Source organism: Dama dama, chromosome 9 (assembly GCF_033118175.1).
Source record: "Dama dama isolate Ldn47 chromosome 9, ASM3311817v1, whole genome shotgun sequence".
NCBI lineage: Eukaryota > Metazoa > Chordata > Mammalia > Artiodactyla > Cervidae > Dama > Dama dama.
In genome coordinates, this window is record NC_083689.1 from 71,352,088 (window position 1) to 71,375,000 (window position 22,913).

Genomic DNA, 22,913 nt, shown 5'->3' on the forward strand with positions numbered 1-22,913 from the left:
CCAATTATTTTTTAAAACTTTTAAATGCTTTAGCATAGATTATTAAAAGATTATAAAGTGTACATTTTTAAAGGGAGGGATTTGTGACTTTTTAAAATTGAGGTATAGTTGATTTACTGCTGTATAGCAAATTAATTCAGTTATACGGACATGACTGAGTGATTGAATTGAACTGAACATTTAAAATATATATATATTCTTTTCCATTATGGTTTATGATAGAATAGCAGGAAACCAGGGATCTATCCCTGAGTCAGGAAGATCCCGTGAAGGGAATGGCAACCCACTCTAGTTGTGTTCCCTGGTGAAATCCATGGACAGAGGAGCCTGGCGGGCTATAGTCCATGGGGTTGCAAACAGTCGGACACGACTGTGTGACTAATACTAGACTAGACTATTGAATATAGTTCTCTGTGCTAGGACCTTGTTGTTTATCCATTCTACATATAAAAGTTTACGTCTGATGACTCCAACCTCCTGCTCTATCCCACCCCCTCCCTCTTGGCAACCACCATTCTGTTCTCGGTGATTCTGTTTCTGCTTCATGGAAAGGTTCATTTATGTCATATTTTAGATTCCACATATCATATGGTATTTGTCTTTCTCTTTCTGACTAACTTCACTTAGTATGATAATCTTTAGTTGCATCCATGTTGCTGCAAATGAAATTGTTTCATTCCTTTTTATGGCTGAGTGGTATTCCATTATATATATGTGTATAAATATATATACACATATATTTATATATACCACATCTTCTTTACCCATTCATCTGTTGATGAATATCCATATCTTGGCTGTTGTGAATAGTGCTGTTATGAACATAAGGGTATGTATATCTTTTTGAATTATATATTTGTCCAGATATATGACTAGGAGTGGGATTGCTGGATCATATGGTAATTCTATTTTTAGTTTTCTGAGGAACCTCCATACTGTTTTTCACAGTGACTGCACCAACTTACCTTCCCACCAACAGTGTAGGAGGGTTCCCTTATCTTCATACCCTTGCCAGCATTTGTTATTTGTAGAGTTTTTAATGGCAGCCATTCCGATCAGTGTGAGGTGGTACCTCATTATAGTTTTGGTTTGCATTTCTCTAATAATTAGCCATGTTGAGCATCTTTTCATGAGTCTCTTGGCCATCTGTATTTCTTCTCTGGAGAAATGTCTATTTAGGTCTTCTGCCCATTTTTATATTGGTTGTTTTCTTTTTTTTATATATTGGTTGTTTTCTTTGTTGTTGAGTTGTATGAGCTGTTTGTATATTTTGAAAATTAAGCCCTTATCTGTCAACATCACTTGCAAATATTTTCTCCCATTCTGTAGGTTCTCTTTTTGTTTTGTTTATGGTTTCCCTTGCTGCTGAAAACCTTGCAAGTTTGATTAGGTCCCATTTTTGTTTGTTTTTCTGTTGCCTTGCCTTGGAGATTGACTGAAGAAAATATTGGTGCCGTTAATGTCAGAGAATATTTTGCCTGTGTTCTCTTCTTAAGTCTTTAAGCCATTTTGAGTTTGTTTTTATGTGTGGTGAGAGGGTGTGCTCTAAATTCATTGATTTACATATGGCTGTCCAGCTTCCCCAACACCACTTGCCAAAGAGACTTTTTCCTATTGCCTCATTTGTTGAAGATTAATTGACGGTAGGTATGTAGGTTTATTTGTGGGCTCTCTATTCTGTTCCATTGATCCATATGTCTATTTTCCTGCCAATGTCATGTTGTTTTGATTACTGTGGTTTTGAGTAGTCTGAAGTCTGGGAAGGTTATGCCTCCTGCTTTGTTCTTTTTCTTCAGGATTGCTTTGGCAATTCTGGGTCTTTTGTAGTTCCATATGAATTTTAGGATTATTTTTTCTAGTTCTGTGAAAAATGTCATAGATAACTTGATAGGTAGATGGCCCAAAGCACCTACTGTCACCATGTCCTTGCTTATCTCCCCAGTCCCTCTCCTTTTATATGGAGCTCTAGATACACCCTTCTAAACTTCTGATGTTACTTGTCTACTTGGAGTTTTCAAATGCGTACTTCATAGGGCTGCCTCCCTCTCATTATTCTTCAGATCTCTGCATGAATAAACACAAGGAAGAAAATGTGGGTAGTCGTTCTCTGGTTAAGTGGCTCATTACCATATCGTAGTCTTGTTTCCCAGCTGGGTGGGTTTGGACTTTCTACAATTCTATCATGACTGTTTTGGGACTGTTTTCTTTGATTTAATTTTTAATGAGTAAGTGAAATATCATGAAAAAAAATCTAGGAATACTTAACACAGTCTACTACCTAATACTTTAGCTACATTTTAGAAAATACAGTCCAATAAAACTGGTTTATAAATTACCAGACACAAAAGATCAACTCAGAGACCTTCAGCTTTGACCCATTTTACTCTTTCTTCTCAAAAGATGGTTGAACCTTGAAAGGAGGCTCAAAAGTTTCATAATTCACTAAGCACTCAACACTCAGTCTCTCAGTCTAAGCTTTCCTAAAAAACATAAGGTGGGTAAGAAACTTACTTCTTCATAATTATAAGAAGCTAGTAAACATAAACTATGTATCAGAAGAAATAATCTCAAAATCTGAGCAAAAGCTCTGGTGTCACCAACTTTTATATTCAGGGTCCAGAGAGCAATTTCATGACAGGCATTTTACTTGTGACTAAAGTGAAAGGCAAAACTAAATTCTTTGTACCTCAAGCAGATCACCTTAGAATAAATCAAGTAAATGGATACATAGTTACCAGGAAATACCTATTAATTCTCAACAGATAGCAGCAGTTCCCCAAGTGTGGCCAGAGGACCACTGGAAAGCCCTGAGACCCATTCAGGGGAACTATGAGATTCCACCTTTTCCAACCACTTATTCCTGAGGCTGGATTTTTTTCATGTATTTCCACCAAATCAACATGGCGTAACAGATTGATTGCAGAAGCAGGTAAGAGAATCCAGCTGTGTTTCATTAAGCCAGGTAATAAAGAGAAATGTAAAACAATGCCACTCTTCCCACAAATTCTATTTTGAAAAACATATTTTTCAATAAAAGTGTAATTTGGCAGATAATGGGCTTGTTACTGTGAAACCAATTGATATTTTTAAAGGTTTCTGAGTTTTTAAAAATGTTTTTAAGAAATATTTTATTTGTATTTATTTTTGGCTCAGCTGGGTCTTCATAGCTGCGTGTGGGCTTTCTCTAGCTTGGTGCCTGGGGGCTACTCTTTGTTGAGGTGTGCAGACTTCTCACTGTTGACTTCTCTTGTTGCAGAGCAGGGGTTTTTGCTGCACGTGGGCTCAGTAGTTGCGCTGTGTGGGCTCTAGGGCATGCGGGCTTCCATAGTTGTGGCTCATGGGCTCTAGAGCGCAGGCTCAGTAGTTGTGCCTCAGGGGCTTAATTGCTCCACAGCATGTGGGATCTTCCCAGACCAGGGATGGAACACATGCCCCCTGCATTGGCAGGTGGATTCTTACTGTGTCACCAGCAAAGCCCCTCAAGTTTCTCAGTTTTTATTTCAAATATAGTTAATATCATTAGATATGACCCACATACACAAAAGCTCTTTGGGGTCTTCATTAATGAATGGCATTAAAGGTGTCCTGAGGTCAAGCTACTCTATACACCAACTGTAAGCACTTTTATCTCAAAAAGAATGTCCTTGGAGCATATAAATAGATGCAAGATGGACAGTTAAGAAAATCAAATGGAAATGTAAGTTTCCATAGTCCAGGACTCCATTATTTAATGTAATGACACTTTATTGAATTATGTTTGCCCATCAGAACTTTCAAATCCATCCCAAATCCCTGGGAAACTATAAACATTTGAATTGGCTGCATGTTGATTCCCCCACCTACTGGGGTAAGCCAGGGCAGTGTGACAGGGTGCCAGAAGTTACTTATGTCTATGAAAACAGTGCATTAGCAAGGTTGCCACTATAATAGGAGGAAGACACTTAAGAATTAAAGTTATAATGAGGTAAAAGTACACATAAAATTCTTCTATGCTTTTTTTTTTTTAAGTCTTTATATCAGATTGCTTCTCTGGATGTTGGAAGAATAGTAAGATCTTAGTCAACAAAATTGCCAATAGTCAGTAGAAAAGTTGAGATCTCTGTTCCTTCTAAAAGCTGTGAACATTCTAACAAGGGTTATTTGTGTGGCAAATCAAGAGCTCACTTTCATAGTTCTCTCCCTCACATCTGCACTAATGCAGTAAGTAGGAGTGAATACATTAACAAAACAGCTCATTTACAATTTTCTTGTTAAAAAGAATTAAATGCAAATAGGAAAATCCTCAATTAGAAATCAACTTGGTCTCTCAGGTTTTAATTTTTAATTTTGGTTGTACTGGATCTTCGTTGTTCTAGGTCGGCTTTTCATTGAGGTGGCTTCTCATTGAGCATAGGCTCGAGCGCGGGTTTCCATAGCTGCAGCACACAGGCTCAGTAGTTGAAGCTTCTGTGCTTGAGTGCCGGCTCAGAACTGTGGTACCAATCTAGTCGCTCCCTGGCATGTAGAATCCTCCCAGGCCAGGGATTGAACTGTTGTCCCCTGCATTGGCAGGCAGATTCTATCCACTGTGCCATCAGGGAAGTCCTTCTCATGCTTTCTTGAAAAGTGGAAGTGTTAGTTGCTCAATTGTGTCCGACTCTTTGTAACCCCATGGACTGTAGCCTGCCAGGTTCCTCTGTCCATGGCATTCTCCAAGAATACTGGAGTGGGATGCCATTTCCTTAACTACACTCATATTCTAGGAATATGAAGTTTTGGGGTTGGACATATAGGTTAAAATGACAGTTGGTGAAATGGTTGGCACAGTGACTGGCACATAGGAAGTTCCTGACATTTAAGCATATTTAAATAATAAAAACGAGACGCAGAGAACAAACATTTACAGTATATAATGTCAGTGCTGCTGATCTCACCATTTAATTACCCAACACTTTCCAATTTTAAGTTCATTTTAGAAAAAAATATGAGGGCCCAGAAAAGTCAGATGAATTGATCAAGGTGTCACACAGAAAGTGAGAGGTTGAAATAGGATTAGATCTGCTTCCAAGCCCATGCTCTTTCTACAGTGCAGTACTGTCTCCTAGGAGAGCATACAAAGCCAGTTTGTTTCAGAAATCTATTCACTGTTAAGGTATGTTCTGTGCTCAGGACAGTTAGCTTTATTTCACTATTTCATAAATATTTGAGGGAAAAAAGTATTAACCCTTCCCTCCAAAATATAAGTAACTATAGGCCTCAATTTATTAGTGACTAGCCCCTAACCAATATCATTATGGATAGCATGCAGGCAATTTATTAAAATTTAAAAAAAGTAAATATCCAAAGTACTGTACAAGAACACTGTATACATTATGGTTCCTGAAGATCATAACAGAGAAGAAAAACATCTGAAGAGTGAAAAAAGTGAGTCTGGAACGGCAGTGGAGAGTCACACAAGTGTATGTAAAATGCAAGAACAAGAACGAATTCTCCTTCACTCCCCCAAATATTAAGCAGATATTCAGAGATAAATTGATAAATAAAAATAAACTGAATGGAACCCCAATGAGGCAAGTTTTGTTTTCCTTTCATGGGCTCTGAAACAAAAACTATTAGTAAAACAGCAAACTGTATGTTGAGACACAGTAATAACTGAGGTAGGGGCTCACTTCTGTCTTCAGAAATACAACACTGGAAGAAGCCATAGTACAGAAAATGCTTGAGATAAATCTCAGTTTTATTAAAAAATTTTTTTAAACACAAAAGTTTAGAAACAAACTATTTCTTTTAAGGACCGTATATATTTGAGAAGGTGATGCTATACTTCTCAATTTAAAGAAAAAATTCATGATTACAGATTTCAAATATCAGTGAAGATACTCTCCATGCTGCTCCCAGAGCCCGGTTTGATTGCTCTGAAGTAACAGCACTTGAAAGCTCCTATTCTTTGAAACTAATTTAAACACATTGAATTGTTGAAAGATTAAAAACCACAGTCAGCTAATTACACTCTCTCTCATATCTTATTCAGCAAATGAATCACTTTTCATTACTGCTTAGCAGAAGTACATGAATTTCTGCCTAATTAGAAATGTTGTAGATGGAACATTAGCAAAAATGGAGCGGGTCAGGATATCTTTGCTGCTTCATTTTTAATTCCTAACAGTAGAGTCTGATAGGAAGGAATAGAGAAGTCATTAAATAATTTTAAATTATTTATAAAAATTACTTTACCCAAATTATAATTATTTTTTCCCCAAACGGTCTCAGATGTCTAACATAATGAAAGAAAAAGCAGTTCAACATTGATTTTAATGAACATTTTAATGTTATGTATAACAGAACTTTATGAATACAATGGAAACAAAGTTTCATCAATTTAATTTAAAAAATTTCAACACAAAGTGGAGAGGTAATAATTTGATACCTATATTATAGTATTCATTTTAAAAAATATTCCCAGCTTGAGGGTGAAACAATTTTGCATTCCAAACTCTAGAATCATGATTTTCATGTGAGCTTAATGCAGAATTACAGCAAGAAAACAAAAACATTTTAATTAATTTCCTTTATTTGCATTAAATCAATAAAATCTTTGACTGCTACAGGTCTCCTTTAATAATATAGATATTTAACTTGCCTCTATTGGAACCATATTGCTAATGCCATATTATATACACTCAAAACCAAAACAAAACAATACTGTATAAAATCTAAAAGCCAACATTGTTGAGTTCTTACATTTATATTTAAGGTCTTAATGAATTTTCACCTTTTCAATTTTTTTTTAAAAGACACCAAAAAAAATAAATATTTTTCTCTTTTGACTGTTCCTGACTATTACTCGGTGGCTACAGGGATAACCATGGAAGGGAAGTCTTGCCAAGTTAATCACTGCAAAGTGTAAATAATGACTGCTAAAAACAAAAATACTGGAGGTTTTTTTTCTTTTAAAGGAAACCATAGAGCAGTCCCCCCAAAAATATTTTTTCTAGTTCTGCACAGGATAATTATAGCAGAAGAAATGGGAAAAGTCCCATATCTGTCACCAATTGCTTAAAGAGGTTTAGAGGTTTTGTTACAATAAAAATTTGGATAGTATAATAGCAGTGTTGTTGGAACATTAGCAAAAGTATATACATTCCAGTTACCTTTGATTTAGCCATAATCACATAAGTATGCCTTTTTTGGACAAAAATATATATTTTTATAAAAAACTGATCATCCAACTTTAATGATTTCATATATGGACTCAAGAGTGGTAGTAAAAGGAACAGACCCAATTGTGACAAGGTGATTCAGGGACAGAAAAATCAAGTTCTTCAGGAAAAGAAAAGTATAAAATTAGAGATTCAAACACATTTATTCAGCCCTATTCTAGTCTTCCCACATATTATGATATTAAAATTGGCTCTTCAATTTATAAAGGCTTTCAACGATCTCACTACCCCATTTGTGGTCTCACTGGAAAAATGTTTCAGACTGCCTCATCTGAAGTGTCCTTGCCTGGCCATCTAAAATACTAGACATTTCACTTTTATCAAACAGCCTTTTTGGCTCTTAATGTAGGTTTATTTTAATTAACTGATAAAAGAAAGGGGAATTGATTAGCATTTTCCATCCCAACATCACCTATCTACACCGCTAAAAATCCTTCACTCAATCTGTTCCTTTATATTCTCTTATTTGCTAAAGTTGGCGAAATTTGCAAAGGCATCTTGCTTGGGTTGCACAGTTCCAGAAGTCATGGCTAAGTTGGGCATGCCCATTCCCATTGTGCCTGTCAGGCCCATCCCTGTAGTTGACATCCCTATGTTCATATTCATGCCCATCATGCTCTGGTTCATCATTGGACTATTTCCAAGAGGGGCCATTCCCATGGTGCCAGTCATCACATTGGGCATGCTCATAGGCATGGGTCCCCCCATCAAAGGATTAGTTTGAGGCCGGACAGGAAGCATGTTCGATGGAGAACTGAGGTTTACAGCTCCGAAACTTTGGGTCATCATATTCATAGGCTGTTGCATATCTAACAGAAGAAGACAGACAAAAGAACTTTACCATTCTGAATTCTTAGATTTATAGAGCAGAAAAATAATACAATCTTCCTGACCATCAATACTTGTAAGCCCCAATAAAATTACTTCATAGTGATTTTATAAAAGAAGTCAATTGTCAATTAACTTGTATTGATTACTCTTGAGAAATATTCAGTGGCTGTCAGCTCTGGTTTCCCTAAGATGTAGAAATAGTAAGAATGGCCTGGGGGGAAAACATCAGGCAATTTAAAATCACTCCTATAAAATCTATTATTGAATCCAACCTAACAAGTTGTCAAGAGCTATTGTGTAACAAAACCTTTAAAAAGGTTTTATCCTTTGACTTGCTCTATTTTTAGAACATCTTACTAAGGGAAAAAAATCACAGGTACAAAGATTTACACAAAATCATGGAGTTATTTATAGCAGAAAGCTGGAAACAATGGAAATAGAGGAACTGCACAGTAATATGATGGATAACTATAAAGATTCAAAAATCATACTTTCTTAAGAATATTCAACATAGAAAAAAACAACAATTTAATGTTGAATGTGAACTCCAAGAAATAAAGTATAGACATAATGCTCTCAAGCATTAAAAATGCAGTTAGCAAAGATGGTATGTGAGAAGAAATATCAATTAATGGTGATTATCCCTGGATTATGGAGTTCAGATGAGTTTTGTTTCCTTGACATATCTGCCTATGTTAAAAACAGTATTTTTTATTTCAGGGATCAGGCTCCCAAAACTCACCATCATACAATAAGTGTTATCATGCTAAGACCAGAATACAAAGCAATTTAATGTGGCAGGAGAGATACCAGGTCGTATGTGAAAAAAGTCTTAACGTGAACACAAGGCTGACTTCAGTACGTTTTGAAGTAGTCCTGGCATAAGGGCAAAGGATTACAAGTACAAAAACAAATGGATCTCTTGCAGTAACTTACTCTGTTGTTGAATCATGGTATTGAGTGATGGCTGCTGGGGTTTGGAAGGCTGCATACCAGGTAGTAAGTTGTCCAGGCTGATGTTTACACTGGGGTCAGACCAAGTAGAGGGCAGGGTTTTGCTGACTGACTTCTGGACCATATCTGTATTCTGATTATAGAGAGGATTAGGCTTCTGCAGCACTGTGCTAACATTTTGCAAAGGCTGGAAAATAGAAAAATGCTCTAAAAATTAAGTGTCTTATCTATAAAGATTATCAAATGGCAATTTAATCATAGTAACTCCAAATACTGATATATACTAGACTTTGTAATAAACTTATGAAACTTTTAATGTTCTATATTAAGGTCTTCAATACCCTTCCTGTACCACTAGCCTCCCATAATATTCCTCTGAAGTTCAAATCATATCTGGAGAAAAAACTAAGATATTTACATTAACAATTATCCTCCCATCACCCCAAGTCTAGAAGCCACCATCTCAAGGTAACTCCTAACTTCAAGTTGGTACAACTTTAAGGAAATATACAAGTGGAAATTTATTCTTACAAAATGGGATTCAGGGTATAAGTTCTTATGCTAAAAAAAGAAAAAAGCAAAACCATCAAGACAGCAAATTATACTCCAGAAAACCCAACTGATATATCCTTGCTCCATGTACATTTCTATTGCCTAAAGTGAGCAACACTAGTGGAACTTGCTATAATATGGACCAATTCAGGAGGAGAAATTCAGGAAAAAGCAGCAGAGGTACTTGGTAATTACTACCAGAATAACTGCAACAAGGACAGAAAAAGGGAAAGAAATAGGAGGAGGAGGAATAATTTAAAACGGACCAATGCAAAGAATCACAACAAAGATGCAATTAAGATTGTAAATAAGTAGACTGGCTTTATGATGAGACCGTACGAAAGAAACGCTTATTATAAACTAGCTTGGGTTTGTTCAGTTCAATTTAATGGTACTGGTATGGCTTTTATGTCCTTTGTTTTTAATAGTAGGTCTAATATCTATTATACAGATCAGTCACCTTTCTGTTTCTTCCGTCTCTTCCTTCATCCTAACACCCTGAAGAAGATAATCTACACATTCAAGTGAATAATTAGCATCATAAGCAAATATTCTGAATAGCCTGAGTCAAAAATAGCAAGTTCCTGGTACAACTCAGACAAATATGCACTTGTTTGAATTCTAAATGAGTATTAGGTGATTTAGATTTAATTTTTAGAAGTGGATTAAAAAGTTCCTATTCAGTTGTTTTTCTTTATGAGAGTTGAAAGCCTATTTAAACATTATATAATGTATAGGAGGCCCAGAATAGGGAAGAACATTATTTTAGAGAATAATCTTCTATATTAGCAATATATCTCTATTCCTTCTTCTTGAAAACTTTTTTAAACTATTAAATACCAATTATTTGTTCAATAAAATTTTCAGCAAATGCCTCCTCTGTGCAAGGCATCACACTTGGCTTTGCATGGACAGCCAGATGGGTGAGAAAGCCTTGCCCTGGAGAACCAAATGACTATTCCAGGGGAAAGGGCATAAGGTAAATGCAATGTACAAAAGTAATCTATGTATCCCATACTTATTTTTCTGTTTTATGCTCATCTTCCATTAGATTAGTCACGGCACTTCAAAAATGATGAATTACCATTCCCAAGGGAGGCAGGTCACTCACCTGTGATCTTGACATGGGCAAGCCCAGCCCTACAGTGTTGGTGCTCATCATGGAGAAATTCATGCTCTGGGAAGATGTCATGGTTGCCTGCGATGAGCCCATAAGATCAAACAGGTCTGAAGAATTTGAGGCAGCTGGAGGTGGGCCTAAAGCTGGTTGTGAGCTACTGACAAGCTCTACAGCTGGCTGTGAGGCACTGCCGAAGAGCTCGCCACTGGCAGCAGCAGGGACTGATGGGGCTTGGTTGAAGGCACTCCAGTCACCGAAGTCTCCATTCCCACTTGTTGCTGTTACTGAGAAAGAAAGAATGATAAGGGTAAGAAAGTTTCTGAAATGCCCAGAACAAATGTAACAATCTACCAACTGAAACAAATTAGAGCTGATCTGTGTCCATCCAAATTAGCATCTGTAGGTACCATCTCCGTCTGGATGTTATTTTTTCTCATGAATATTCCATGAGTGTTACTTAACAAGGTGGCAAAGAAAAAATAAAAACTTCCACATATAAAGTAAAATCCATCTCTGGCCATTGGCAGGTCTAAGGTGACACCAAGAAATGACAGAAACCAAAACTTTCCTTCAACCTAAGCATGCATATCAACTATGTTTCTACCTAAATTAATACGAACTAGCCTGAGCTCCCCTCAAAACAAGAACAAAACTCTAATAAACTGGTTAAACCTTTTGCTGGGAGGGTTCATTCATTATTTAGAAAGGGTCAAAGAGAAAACAAGCTATGATTTATACCATCTCATGGAAATAAAACCCCAAATTCATTAAAAAATGAAACAAAAATGCAACAAAATTAAGAGTAGGACTAGTAAATTTCTGTAAGAAGTTCTCACCCATTTGGCCATGCTTCCACTTACAATACAGAGGCTACAGGGAGCTATGATATCATAACCTTAGAAAACTGCTCACTTCAAATGGAACTGTTTAATCTATTTAAGTTAAAAAGTGGGGCAAGTCTTACGAGGGGAACTCATGCTACTATTTTTTTAAAAAGGAACAAAACTATCACTATGCTTCAAAGTATAGTAAGTTTAAGAATTTAATGTATTTAATAATATAAAAATTAATAGATTAATTAATAGACTGACATATTTAAGAGAATGGACTCTGTCCCTAACTGGCTGTGTGGCCCTACTTAATCTTCTCTGTGCCTTACCTTTGGATTGAACCTGTGCCCCCTGCAGTGGAAGCGCAGAGTCTTAACCACTGGACAGCCAGGCAAGCTCCCTGTGCCTTACTTTTTTAAAAATCTAAGTTGAGAAGATTAAATAACTTAATATATAGTAAATGCCATTTAAGGTTTGTTATTGTTACTTTGGATTAATTGTGAAAAGACAGAGGTGAGCTCAAGTGTCACTCTTTCCTTCAGGCATGCCATATGAAAGTATAAGTCAAGTTTCTATAAATTCTGCATACAATATTAAGTATTTAGAACACAATAAAGTCAAGTTATACTTAAAAAAAATTTTTTTAATTAGTCTATACAAAATAAACAAACCTTACTTCAAGGGACAAATAGATACATATGAATTAATGGAAGTTGAAAAAAGCAAAGGTGAAGAAAGAGCTACATGTAAACTGTCATCTGAAAGCGAATAGTATGCAGTTCCAAGTTAATTAACACCATTTCTTTGCTTTCTATCTTCACTTACAACTTGGAAATACATTTTGTCTAGCCTAAAAGGTAAGCAACCACTACAATACTGTATCTCATTATGCTGAATATCAAAAGAGAACAATAACATTAAGTCTTTTACAATTATATTCTTCTATTACCATATTATATTATAAGCACCCTCAAAAGAGAAAATAATTCATTAGAAACCCCAAGCTCTACCAACAATTTAATGTAAGAACTGGGCTAATATTCATTACCTCAGGGTTTTGCTAAAACATGTCTTTGATCTTCTTTACAAAAACGACTGAATTAAGAGTTTTACAATTAGTTCTATATATTAAACAATTTAAATTAATTTAAGGACATCTGCTGGATAAAGGTAAACTGTATGCTGATTTTCTATCTGCCTGATCTAGAAAACAGAGTAAGAATGGAAACTGGGGCAAAATGTGTTGCCCCTTCTGAAAACTTTATCTGAAATGATTAATCATGAGAGGAAGAGATTTCTAGTGAGGCATATATTGTTCAGAAATGATTAATCATTGCTGCAACAGTTTCAGCCCCTTGCGTAATGGTGATCAGGTTATATTAATCACATGCATACAGATGAAGAGATGCATCACTTACCAACATTAACATATTTGAATTATTTGCATAGTAGGCAACTTTATATACATAAAAACTTTTGAGAATTACACAAGCAGCCTGTAAAACTGGGGCAATGTTTATTTTCCACTTTGATTTGCCTAAAGTAAGGTATTAACGTTTAGAAGTCATAGTTAACACTTTTAAAATGAAGCACTGCATCACTCCACAATGCTAATTTCTGGGAAATACTTGGAATTTATACAAGTTGTCCAAATAACCCAACTCACATTAAAAACTATGCAACTTTCTTCCTAAATCCTCACAAACCTAAAGTAGCTGTTACTAAATATAAATTTTAATCCAATTAATAATGGGGACATACAACTCTACTTAAAATAAGACTAAGTTAAATATTTTCTCCTTGCCTCACCTCATGTTTATGATTTCTATATGTAAATTTTTATCTTATCTCTCAAATTTGAGACTGACCAGATTTTATAGAAACAACAAACATTAGAACCAACACTTTACAACCTAAGAGACACTTAATAAAGAACTTAAGACTCCATTTTACACATTTCTATAGACATTATAAAGAACCATGACAAGAAGCATTATTCCCAATCTTAGAAAGGTGGAGGCTCACATAATAAAGTATATGGCAGAGGCAGATAAAACATATTAATAAAAAAGGGGAAAAATACAAGCCCTTCACTCAATCCACGATGTTTAAGTCTGTATTTTGCTTAGATGTTAGCACTTTTTTGCCATTAAAAAAAAAATTGAGGGTCTAATTGATATGTAACATTCTGTTAGTTTCAGGTAGACAACATAATGATTTGATCTTTACAAATACTGTGAATGGATCACAGCAAATCTAGGGTATTTCAAAATTTCTTATTTAACTAACACGGAATGCGGAAGTTTTATTTTCCTCACATTCAAGGATATGTCAAAATGAAGTTCAGTTATTTTTCATAAAAATTCTTTTAAGATACCTAAATTTCAAAGAAATGAATTTTGGCAAAATAGTCTGCCCAATTCCAATGTCCCTGAAATTCATTCAAGAAAATCATTAATATTTTCTTTTGCTAAGATGAGATTTATATTTATTCACACTCCTGCCCACCTACCCCCATCCACTTCCTCCATCCAAAGAAAACTAAAGAAGAGTCACTTATGAGTGAGGAGAATTTTATTTAGGTGTACCTGAGTAGTTTGCAATGAAATTAATTCATTGGGCACATTTAGGTTACTAGCCTAATACAATACCTTTGTGAATAAATTCTTTGATAATTGGGAATTGCAAATACTACAAGTAGGAAAATGGCCAAAAGAAGCAGATAGGGAATAGGGTGGGGAAGAGCTGTTTTGGTAACCTTTTCACTGCCTCTAGATTTCTGGCCAGTCAAATCATATCATACCTTGGGAAGGGAAGTTGCCTGAAGCAGCAGCTGAGCCAAAGTCAGCAAATCCTCCAAATAAATCAGCTGAGCCTCCTAGAAATTAAATATGAGGGAAAAATTGTTAGGACCACAGCACAATTGATAGCAGTTTTATTAGGAAGCTATTTTAGCACAGTACTCAAAAATTACTCACTATATTAGACCCCAAGACCTATCATAAAAGCTAGTTAGCTGATCTAGCTTTTTATGCCACCATGTTCCCTTTAAGCTATCACTGACTCTCTAACATCCTCAGTTCTATATCTACTGGTTGATACAACTGTTATTAAAGTTATCCCTTACTTATACTTCACAAACCTAATGTAGGCATACAGTTTATCTGGCTAATCACACCCTTTATAAGAATCTTCAATGGATGCTAAAACCTGGGAAACATGTTTCTGGGTAATAAGATAATAAGATGATATTCTCAAATCATCACCCTACAGATTATTTATAAATAAAAAGGGATGAAGCTATTTTTACAATGCAGAAATTAGATGGATACCATCTTAAACAATGTCAGGTGCTCAAACTTAATGTCACTAATAATTGGAGAAAATAGTACTCATAGGCCTTCTAATGTAAGGGACTAAAAAAAGAGATCATCACCAATGTAGAAAGTCTTTCCCAAAATATTTAACCAGAATCCAATCATGAGGAATAAATCAGACAAATACAAACTGAGGGACATTCTGCAAAACAACTCTCCAGACTTTTCAGAACATGTCATCATAAAAGACAAAAATGACTGGGACCACACCAGATTAAAGAAGCCTAAAGGAACATGACAAGTAAAGGAAATTCATGAAATGATGTAATTGAGATACCAGGGAAATGTGAATATGGTCTATTATACAGTTACACTGTTTTAATGTTAAATTCCAGAAATATGATCATTATATTATGATTATGATGGAAAATGTCCTTGTTGTAAGGAGACATACACTCAAGTATTTTAGGGTAAAATGTCACAATGCTTGTAATTCTCTCTCAAACAGTGTATAATAAGAAAAAAAAAAAGAACTAGAAAGAGAAAGAAAATGTGACAACATTTTCTGCAGCTTGACATTTAAAAAAATAGAAACAGGAAAAAACCAAACTTGAAGTTGATCTGCATAGAAGTCAGTTTTAATAACTATAGGAAAAAGAATGAATGCAATGATTTAGGTGGACTTTTTTTCTCCTACTATTTACTTGCAAATACTTGCATTTTTAATATTTGAAAAAACAGTAGCTTTTTGCTACTTCCAGACTGGTGTTTCTAAAGAGATGAGATTCAAATCGTAAGGCTACAGGTCAATCTCTGCTTGCATAACATCACGTTCTCATACAAATTTTCACTTGTAAACACTTCCTAAGTAAGAATATTTACTTTTATCTATAATTTGAACAGTAACATTGTTAAATTTTATATTCCACTTCTCAATTCAGTTACCAAGGAAATAGCAATAGTCAACGGATCTAAAACCTTAAATAGCTGTCCTTGTTTTTTGTTTGTCCTTAAAGATTTCACCTCTTAAAAGAGTCACAACCTTAGAAATTTAGAGCAGCAGTTCAATTATAGTGCTTTTAGTGTTATGTGAACATTATATAGGTTACATCACAGCTGCTTAGCCTGCAGTGCTTAGAAACTAGCCAGGTGGGACTGGAACATCTGGGCTGCACTCAAACACCACAAGGGACAGCTTCCAACATCTGGTGCCATTTCTGAATTGTCTTATCACTGCAAGACACTCTGCCCCATCTGCTACACTCAACTGGGTTAATTAAACTAGAACCATCGCCCCTTCTTAATAAATGGCCAGCAGTAATAAAGGGAACAAATCAGTTTCTGATACATGTATACTTGGTATTTCTTTTTAGTGCACATTTACTATAGTCAACTATCAGCAGGTCTAACGAATTCCTCATTTCTTCACCTCATAACAGATGCACATATTCACATATATACCCATTCACCATGAACTAACTTCCGTGAAGGCCAAGGTTCTCTACTCCGAGCAACAATTACAGCGCACATGTCTACTTTTGCTCTATCCAAAGATAAATATCACAATGATTTCTCTCTAAAGGTACATATGTCATAATATATATAAAAGATGATGGTTACAAAAGATCAGTGAGCTATATTTTTAAACTATATAAACAAGCACATATGATCCAAGTACATACAGTTAGGTAACAGAAAGATAATCTTTTATTATAGCATTAAGGGATTATTAAAAGAAGGAAAACTGGGGATTATTTTCATTTTCTTCATCTAAGCAGTGAATAGATATCAATATGTAATTTATTATGCCAAATAAGTCAGGGATTTTCAAATCTTATCCAGTCCAGGCTACAAAGAAAATTCATGCTGTGAAGAAAAGCACTGAATAACGTGAAATCGTAACTTCACACTGGTGACATATTTTATTTTTGTCACATCCTGAATTTAAGATTTCAAGTGAGAATCTATTTTAGTTATTCTACTGCTCTACCTTCTAACACCTAAACTAAAATTATACTCTGTTCATAATGTGTCTACAGCAAATATTATTATTTTCTCCAACCATACTATAGGGAATTTAATTTCAAATATGACTAATTTAAGAACACTGGAAGGGAAAGAGTAGAAACACACATATAAATATTTTACATATAGAAGCCACCTTTCCTTGAAAGGGATTTAACTTTTCTCCATCTTTTGAAATACTGCAGATTGTGTTTCTACTTATGTTTTACATAATGTGATCCTCAACTTTGGAAACTATCTCAGAAATTAAAAATCTCTTATTTCATTTAGAAAAGTTTCTCACTCCGAGAAGGGACTATCCATACCTATATGAGTGATGTTATGCATACCAATGCTTAAATTTAACAAAATTTCTATATTTAAGCATTTTTCTAGATAACATCTATCTAAGGGAATTTAAATAAGAATAATCTACCAAAAATTGCTGCATGGGGAAGACTGCTAAATTTCACAATAAGAGCTATCCTTCAAGATTCCCACATGAGAGGTGTCATTATAAATGAACCATTTCCATCTGCCTTTTCAGGGCAGAAGGAGGTTATTTACAGTCACCAGCTGGGAACATGTATTTCCAAAGCAATACTGTGAACAGAAAAAACATAGCTGAACTAGACAGTGCTTTAACTACAAATGAACATTTTCTTTAACAAAGAATTTAATCTAGATTATATTATGAAAACTTTTGCAAGAAGAATTTTAATAAATACAAAATGAAAATGCAAAAAATTATGAATATGATAACTAATATAAATAAGTTTTTTAAAAAAATAAGGATAAACAACTCCATTAAAAAAAAAAAAAAAGGACAAAGGAAATGAACAGACAAGTTACAACTGGCATATAAAACATGAAGAGTTTCAAATTCAGTCATCAAACACATGCAAAATAATATGAAATATTATTTTTCTCCTTACCAAAATGCAATATTTTCAAAGATATCATTTCACTACTCTTATAACACAGAAAAGTTTGGAAACAAAACCTAATGTCCAAAAAATAAGATGCTGACCAGTCAAGTAAATTACAGCATATTTAGATAATGTTAAGATTATAAAGGAATTAAAGGTCTGCAAATCAACTATCGTTAAGGAATGGTCATGTGATTTTAAGTGAAAAAGAAATTACAAAAATTGTAATAATAATAAAAATCTTTATCTAAGAAGCCTGAAAAAGATTTGAAAGATAATGCTTAAGTATACTGACTTGATTATATAGAAAATATAAGAATATTCACCTCAATTATTAACAGTTAACTTTATCGCAGTTACAGTGAATCACTTTTTTCCATAAAATTTCTAAAATGAGCATACATTACTTTTAATTAGTGAAAACAGAATATGGTAAAACACTTTATTTTTAGTAAACTTGGTTTAAACTAGAGACAACTCCCATAGAATTCTAATATTTAAATTGGTTTGTAACAACCAGTAACTTGGCTATAACAAGGTAGTTCATATCCATGTAAATATCCTCAACTAACTAACTAGATACAGCGCAACAGGTTCAAATGTATATATAGTGAAGATTTTTGATTTGATGTATGTTAATCTCATATACTTTTAAAATTCAAAACATATTGCAAGCTTTGTAAAGTCTTTCTATTTTCTCTTCAACGTCATTAATTGTACTAGAAATAACTTAAGAGAGTAATATGTTAATCAAGACCTAAATTCATTAATTACAAAAGGGACAAAGGAGACAATGTAAACTTTTAGGACAAGATATACTAAAAAATGAAACAGAATGATTCTTGGCATTATATTTGTAATTGGCTTATTTTCTAAATACAGTAAATATACTATACATAAAAGTCATCAAAATATCATTTGAGTACAGACCTTAAAAGAACATCACCAGAGTGGGATATTTATCAAGACGGTCTCAAATAAATCTTGATAAATGGGTTTCATATGTGTATTTTTAAACTTGGTTGATATTCCACAATGATTTTACCACATATACTTCTAAAGATGCTAACAAGAAGGATGTAACCACACATAAAAAAAGAAAATCCATTTTCTCCAAGGAGACATTTTTCTGGTGAGTGGTACAGAAGTCATATCTGCTTAGGTTTACAGTTCATGCCCATATTACTTGCATGATGGCACCATTATAAACATAGTCACATCTGGTAAATGACACCCAAATGGCATGCCAAACAGCAATGCTCGTATAGTAGATTCTTTAAGACTCTCACATATAGGTGTTATAGATTTAAAATACAATTTTTTTTCCACTTCTGAATTCAATTTAAAATGTTTTACTACTAAAAATATTTAAATAGAATTTCATGGTAATGAAATTCATCTTACTGAATGGAGGGGGTTCTGCACAAACTGGTTAAACAGTTTCAAATAGGAGAGAACTGTAAAAAATAATTAGGTTGTCAACCCACTATCAGATGGTTTTTAGAAAATATTAAAATAAAAATTTAAGACAAGAAATATTTCAGATTTCATTCAGACTTTGTCTCAATTACTGTATTAATATTAACTGCTACTTCTATTTAATTAGTCAATGTACTGTTAGCACTGGAAAAGAAAAACTACTCAAAGGTTTCTTGCCAAGCAAAGGAAGCATGTTGGTATTTAGTAATTCTCTCTGTTCAAAGCAATCCTGATAACACCAAAGAAAAGTTAGATTCACTCATCTGACCTTCCTAGTTAATTCTTCTCTGATTGCTCCATTGAAACTTTCCACAGATGCATCAAAGGGGCTCTTAAATATTTCATACCAGGAAGTCCAAAATTCTGTGACACTAAGTCTCTATTATATGATTACATGCTAACTACCAGTTAATACTACAGTTAAAATCTTCAGCATACAAAAACACAGCGCATAAATTGTTAAACAACTAATGTGGTTGTTTGTAACTTTGGGCATGACAGTTCAACAGAGTTTAAAGAATAATTTTAGGAACAGTTATAGAAAAAGAGACTGCGAATTGAAGAATCTCAGAAATTGGTTTGAACCAGACACCCTAGTAAGTTAACACCCAATCTCAGAATTAATTTTATGGTAGTAGGTTAAGGAGTGGGAGAAAATAATCCCACTATAAATTATTAAAATAAATTAATCACATGTAGTAAACTATCAGTGAGAAATAATTTTCATCATAAATGTCCACTTAAACTCTAATGTAAATTTTAAAATAAGTTTCGAAAAATCATTACACACTAGAAACAACAGATTTACTTTGACATTATTTCTATGCCTATCTTGCCAGTTATATTTTAATGTGAAATGAACTTTAAACAAAGTTTTATTTATTAAGCTACTTTGACTTATAGTAGTTTATTATGACTCCACAATCCTCAAATGCAACTCTAAAATACCAATTTTCTTGAAAACAACTTATAGGGGATAAGTAAAAAAAAAAAAAAAAACTACCACACATTAGAAATCAAATTGAAGAAATCATTGAACTTCTCTGTGAGAAAATCATGATGAATGGACTATTATTCTTTTGATATATAGCCCTCTTAAAATATGTAAGGTAGTTACACACTTTCACAGAATGCGCCTTTCCTCTGTATATCTGTAACTATTTGCGACTCTTTACTAAGCATTATATCAATGTTCAAGCACCCAGGCCAGTGTCTGATTCAATAAATGTTTACTGAATAAATGAACAAAAAGTGTAAATGAACTCTAGGCATGGTTAATTTCAGAATATGAAAAGACAGTGAAATGAGAAGAGCAGTATATTTCACTTATAGAGAAAGCAAAGGGACCCCAAATACTCAGTTCTAAGGAAATTGAGAGATTACTGAATTATCAAATACTTAAGTACTCATTTTCCTTATTTTAGGCAATTAAATATTTCCTCCTAAAAAATGCTTAAGGCTTATTAATTTCACTTTAAAAGTAAATCTACTGTAAGAAAAATTTTTTAAAAATTTTCATTCCATCTCTTATTTACCATTAAAAAAAATTTACTCTGAAACCAACAAAAAGCCGATGTCAAAGCTTACCTGTTGCTTGGCTGGTGCCATCAAACAGATCGACAAGGTCACCAGATGACTTGCTGCTAGGCACTGAAGTCTGGAAACACATACAGAACTAATAAGCTTAGGAAACAAATTTCTACTATTTAAAAAAAAATCTGCTCTACTCATCTCTAATTCTCAACTTAGACACAAAAACCTATAATTATCTGAATAAAGGTAGATTTCCTTTACTGAAAAAAGAAAAGTGAACTTGAATCCCTTTAAAGAGATATTTTTAAGTAATTCTGTTGCTAACTTATCCACACTCCTCTTTCCCCTAACTCCTTTCTTTTAGGAAATCAGATGAGTTTGGCATGTCCACTACTCCTGGGTTACTTTCTCAATTCTTTTCTTACTGTATTTCACTACGAAAAAACATACCTTCCAGATCCCACGCAAATATTAACACAGAATCATTTGAGAAGCGTACACACATACACACACACACATATATTTTATACACACACACACACACACACACACACACACACACACATACATATACATACATATGCCCAGTTCATCACAATATGCTGAATCATAATTGCCCAGGGTGGGATCCTGGTCTGTAATGTCTTACAAAGCTCCCTTGGTAATTTCAATGTGTAAGAACGTCTGAGATCTGGATTGGAGGCCAAGATCCTATCCAACTCTAAAATTTTAAGATTCTGTGAAGTTTAGCAACACTGTCTGTATATCATGTTTGTCAGTATAATTCTATATTGGTTTGATATAGCTTGACATATGTTTTATATTTAGTTTCCAAATGAAACTGTGGGCCTAGAGTTGTAATGTAATTTCTCTCTTCTCCATAGTCCTAAACACTCTAATAATAGGTCCAATATGTTCAATACAAACACACTAAATTACAACAAAAGTGCTGGCAACAGGGACATACTGTAAATTAAGTAGGCATGTTAATTTGAGGTTTGAAGATTAAAACACTGTATACTGTGGTTCAAAAAGGTCTTGAGATTGAAAGATATCTGAAGTGGTTGAGTAACTTTTCAAGAACTTCAGAGTTCAAGACATCTGTTCGGCAGTAAAAGAAAGTCAAAAAGCTTATACTACAAATATAAAATATTTTTGGTGTGACATACACTCAGGCTGTACAACAAATTGATATTTAAAATCCTTTAAGATGAAAAAAGTTTCAGTTTATTGTTTAAAAAAAATATACGTGCAACCTTAAATGAATTCTCCATGTGACAACCATCATGTATTTGGGTTTTAATTATGACTACCAAATCTTAGAGAGTCATCAGTAAACTAACTGTATTCATAGCAGGGGAAAGCTAAGACCACAAAGAAATAACAGTGCCATTTCCCCCTTTTAACTGCAACTAAAGTTTAGTTATAATTTTGAATTTTGAGGTTTTCATCAAATCTATAAAAAGGACAATATAATATGAGGGAAACACCAGAAAATATTTGGGAAAAGTTGACACAGTTCTTGCCACTAAGTAGGACTAGCTTTATTTTTAGAGCCACCTGCAATTCACAGAATACATTAGCAAAATATTTTCTGTAGGCTACATTTGATGAGAAGATACAAACTGGAAGAACACTAGTAGGGGTACAGTAACAAAACTACTATTTAGCCTTTCAGGGTAAACCTCCCTCTTTGGCAGATTTCTGCCCAAAAGTCTAGCTTGCAGTCAGGTATCTGGCAAGTGGATTTCATTTCTTTGGTGGAAAAAAAAGTGATGACAGTACATGAAGTAATGCTGCTACTGATCAATACTGACCACAAAGCAAACTAACCTCCCATCACAGGCACCATCCCTGTATTAAACAAGAGCATTTCCCCTATATATCAACTTGTCATATATACACACTGTCATTTCTTACAACTTCCAAACACTACCATGTTTTCCTTAATGAATCTGGCACTTGGTATCAGTGGTAGTGTCTAGCAGGAAATAAAGGCACTACATTCTTTCACAACTTTTCCCAAATGAACCAAGAGTGAGTGTCATTACTATTTTTCACAGAAAGTGCATAGATAATCATTTAGCAACTGGACAGGTTTCTTCCTCCAAAGAGATTTCTTATTATTAATGACTGAATAATATATGCCAGATGATCTATAATTA

General features: G+C 34.1%; 1 protein-coding gene across 2 annotated transcripts in view; it reads right to left on the minus strand.

The window, feature by feature from the left end:
* Positions 1 to 6,284: 6,284 nt before the first annotated feature.
* CLINT1 (clathrin interactor 1) overlaps positions 6,285 to 22,913 on the minus strand; it is a 56,729-nt gene continuing 40,100 nt past the window's right edge. Inside the window, exons 8-12 of one of the 2 annotated variants that reach the window (XM_061151846.1) lie at positions 20,803 to 20,872; positions 14,290 to 14,364; positions 10,648 to 10,940; positions 8,967 to 9,117; positions 6,285 to 8,008 (exon numbers count right to left, since the gene is read on the minus strand). In XM_061151846.1, the coding sequence (XP_061007829.1) occupies positions 7,662 to 8,008; positions 8,967 to 9,117; positions 10,648 to 10,940; positions 14,290 to 14,364; positions 20,803 to 20,872 (936 nt within the window). In that variant the 3' untranslated portion in view covers positions 6,285 to 7,661. Of the gene's footprint in view, positions 8,009 to 8,966; positions 9,172 to 10,647; positions 10,941 to 14,289; positions 14,365 to 20,802; positions 20,873 to 22,913 lie in introns of both variants that reach the window. The other variant, XM_061151845.1, reaches the window with a different exon arrangement.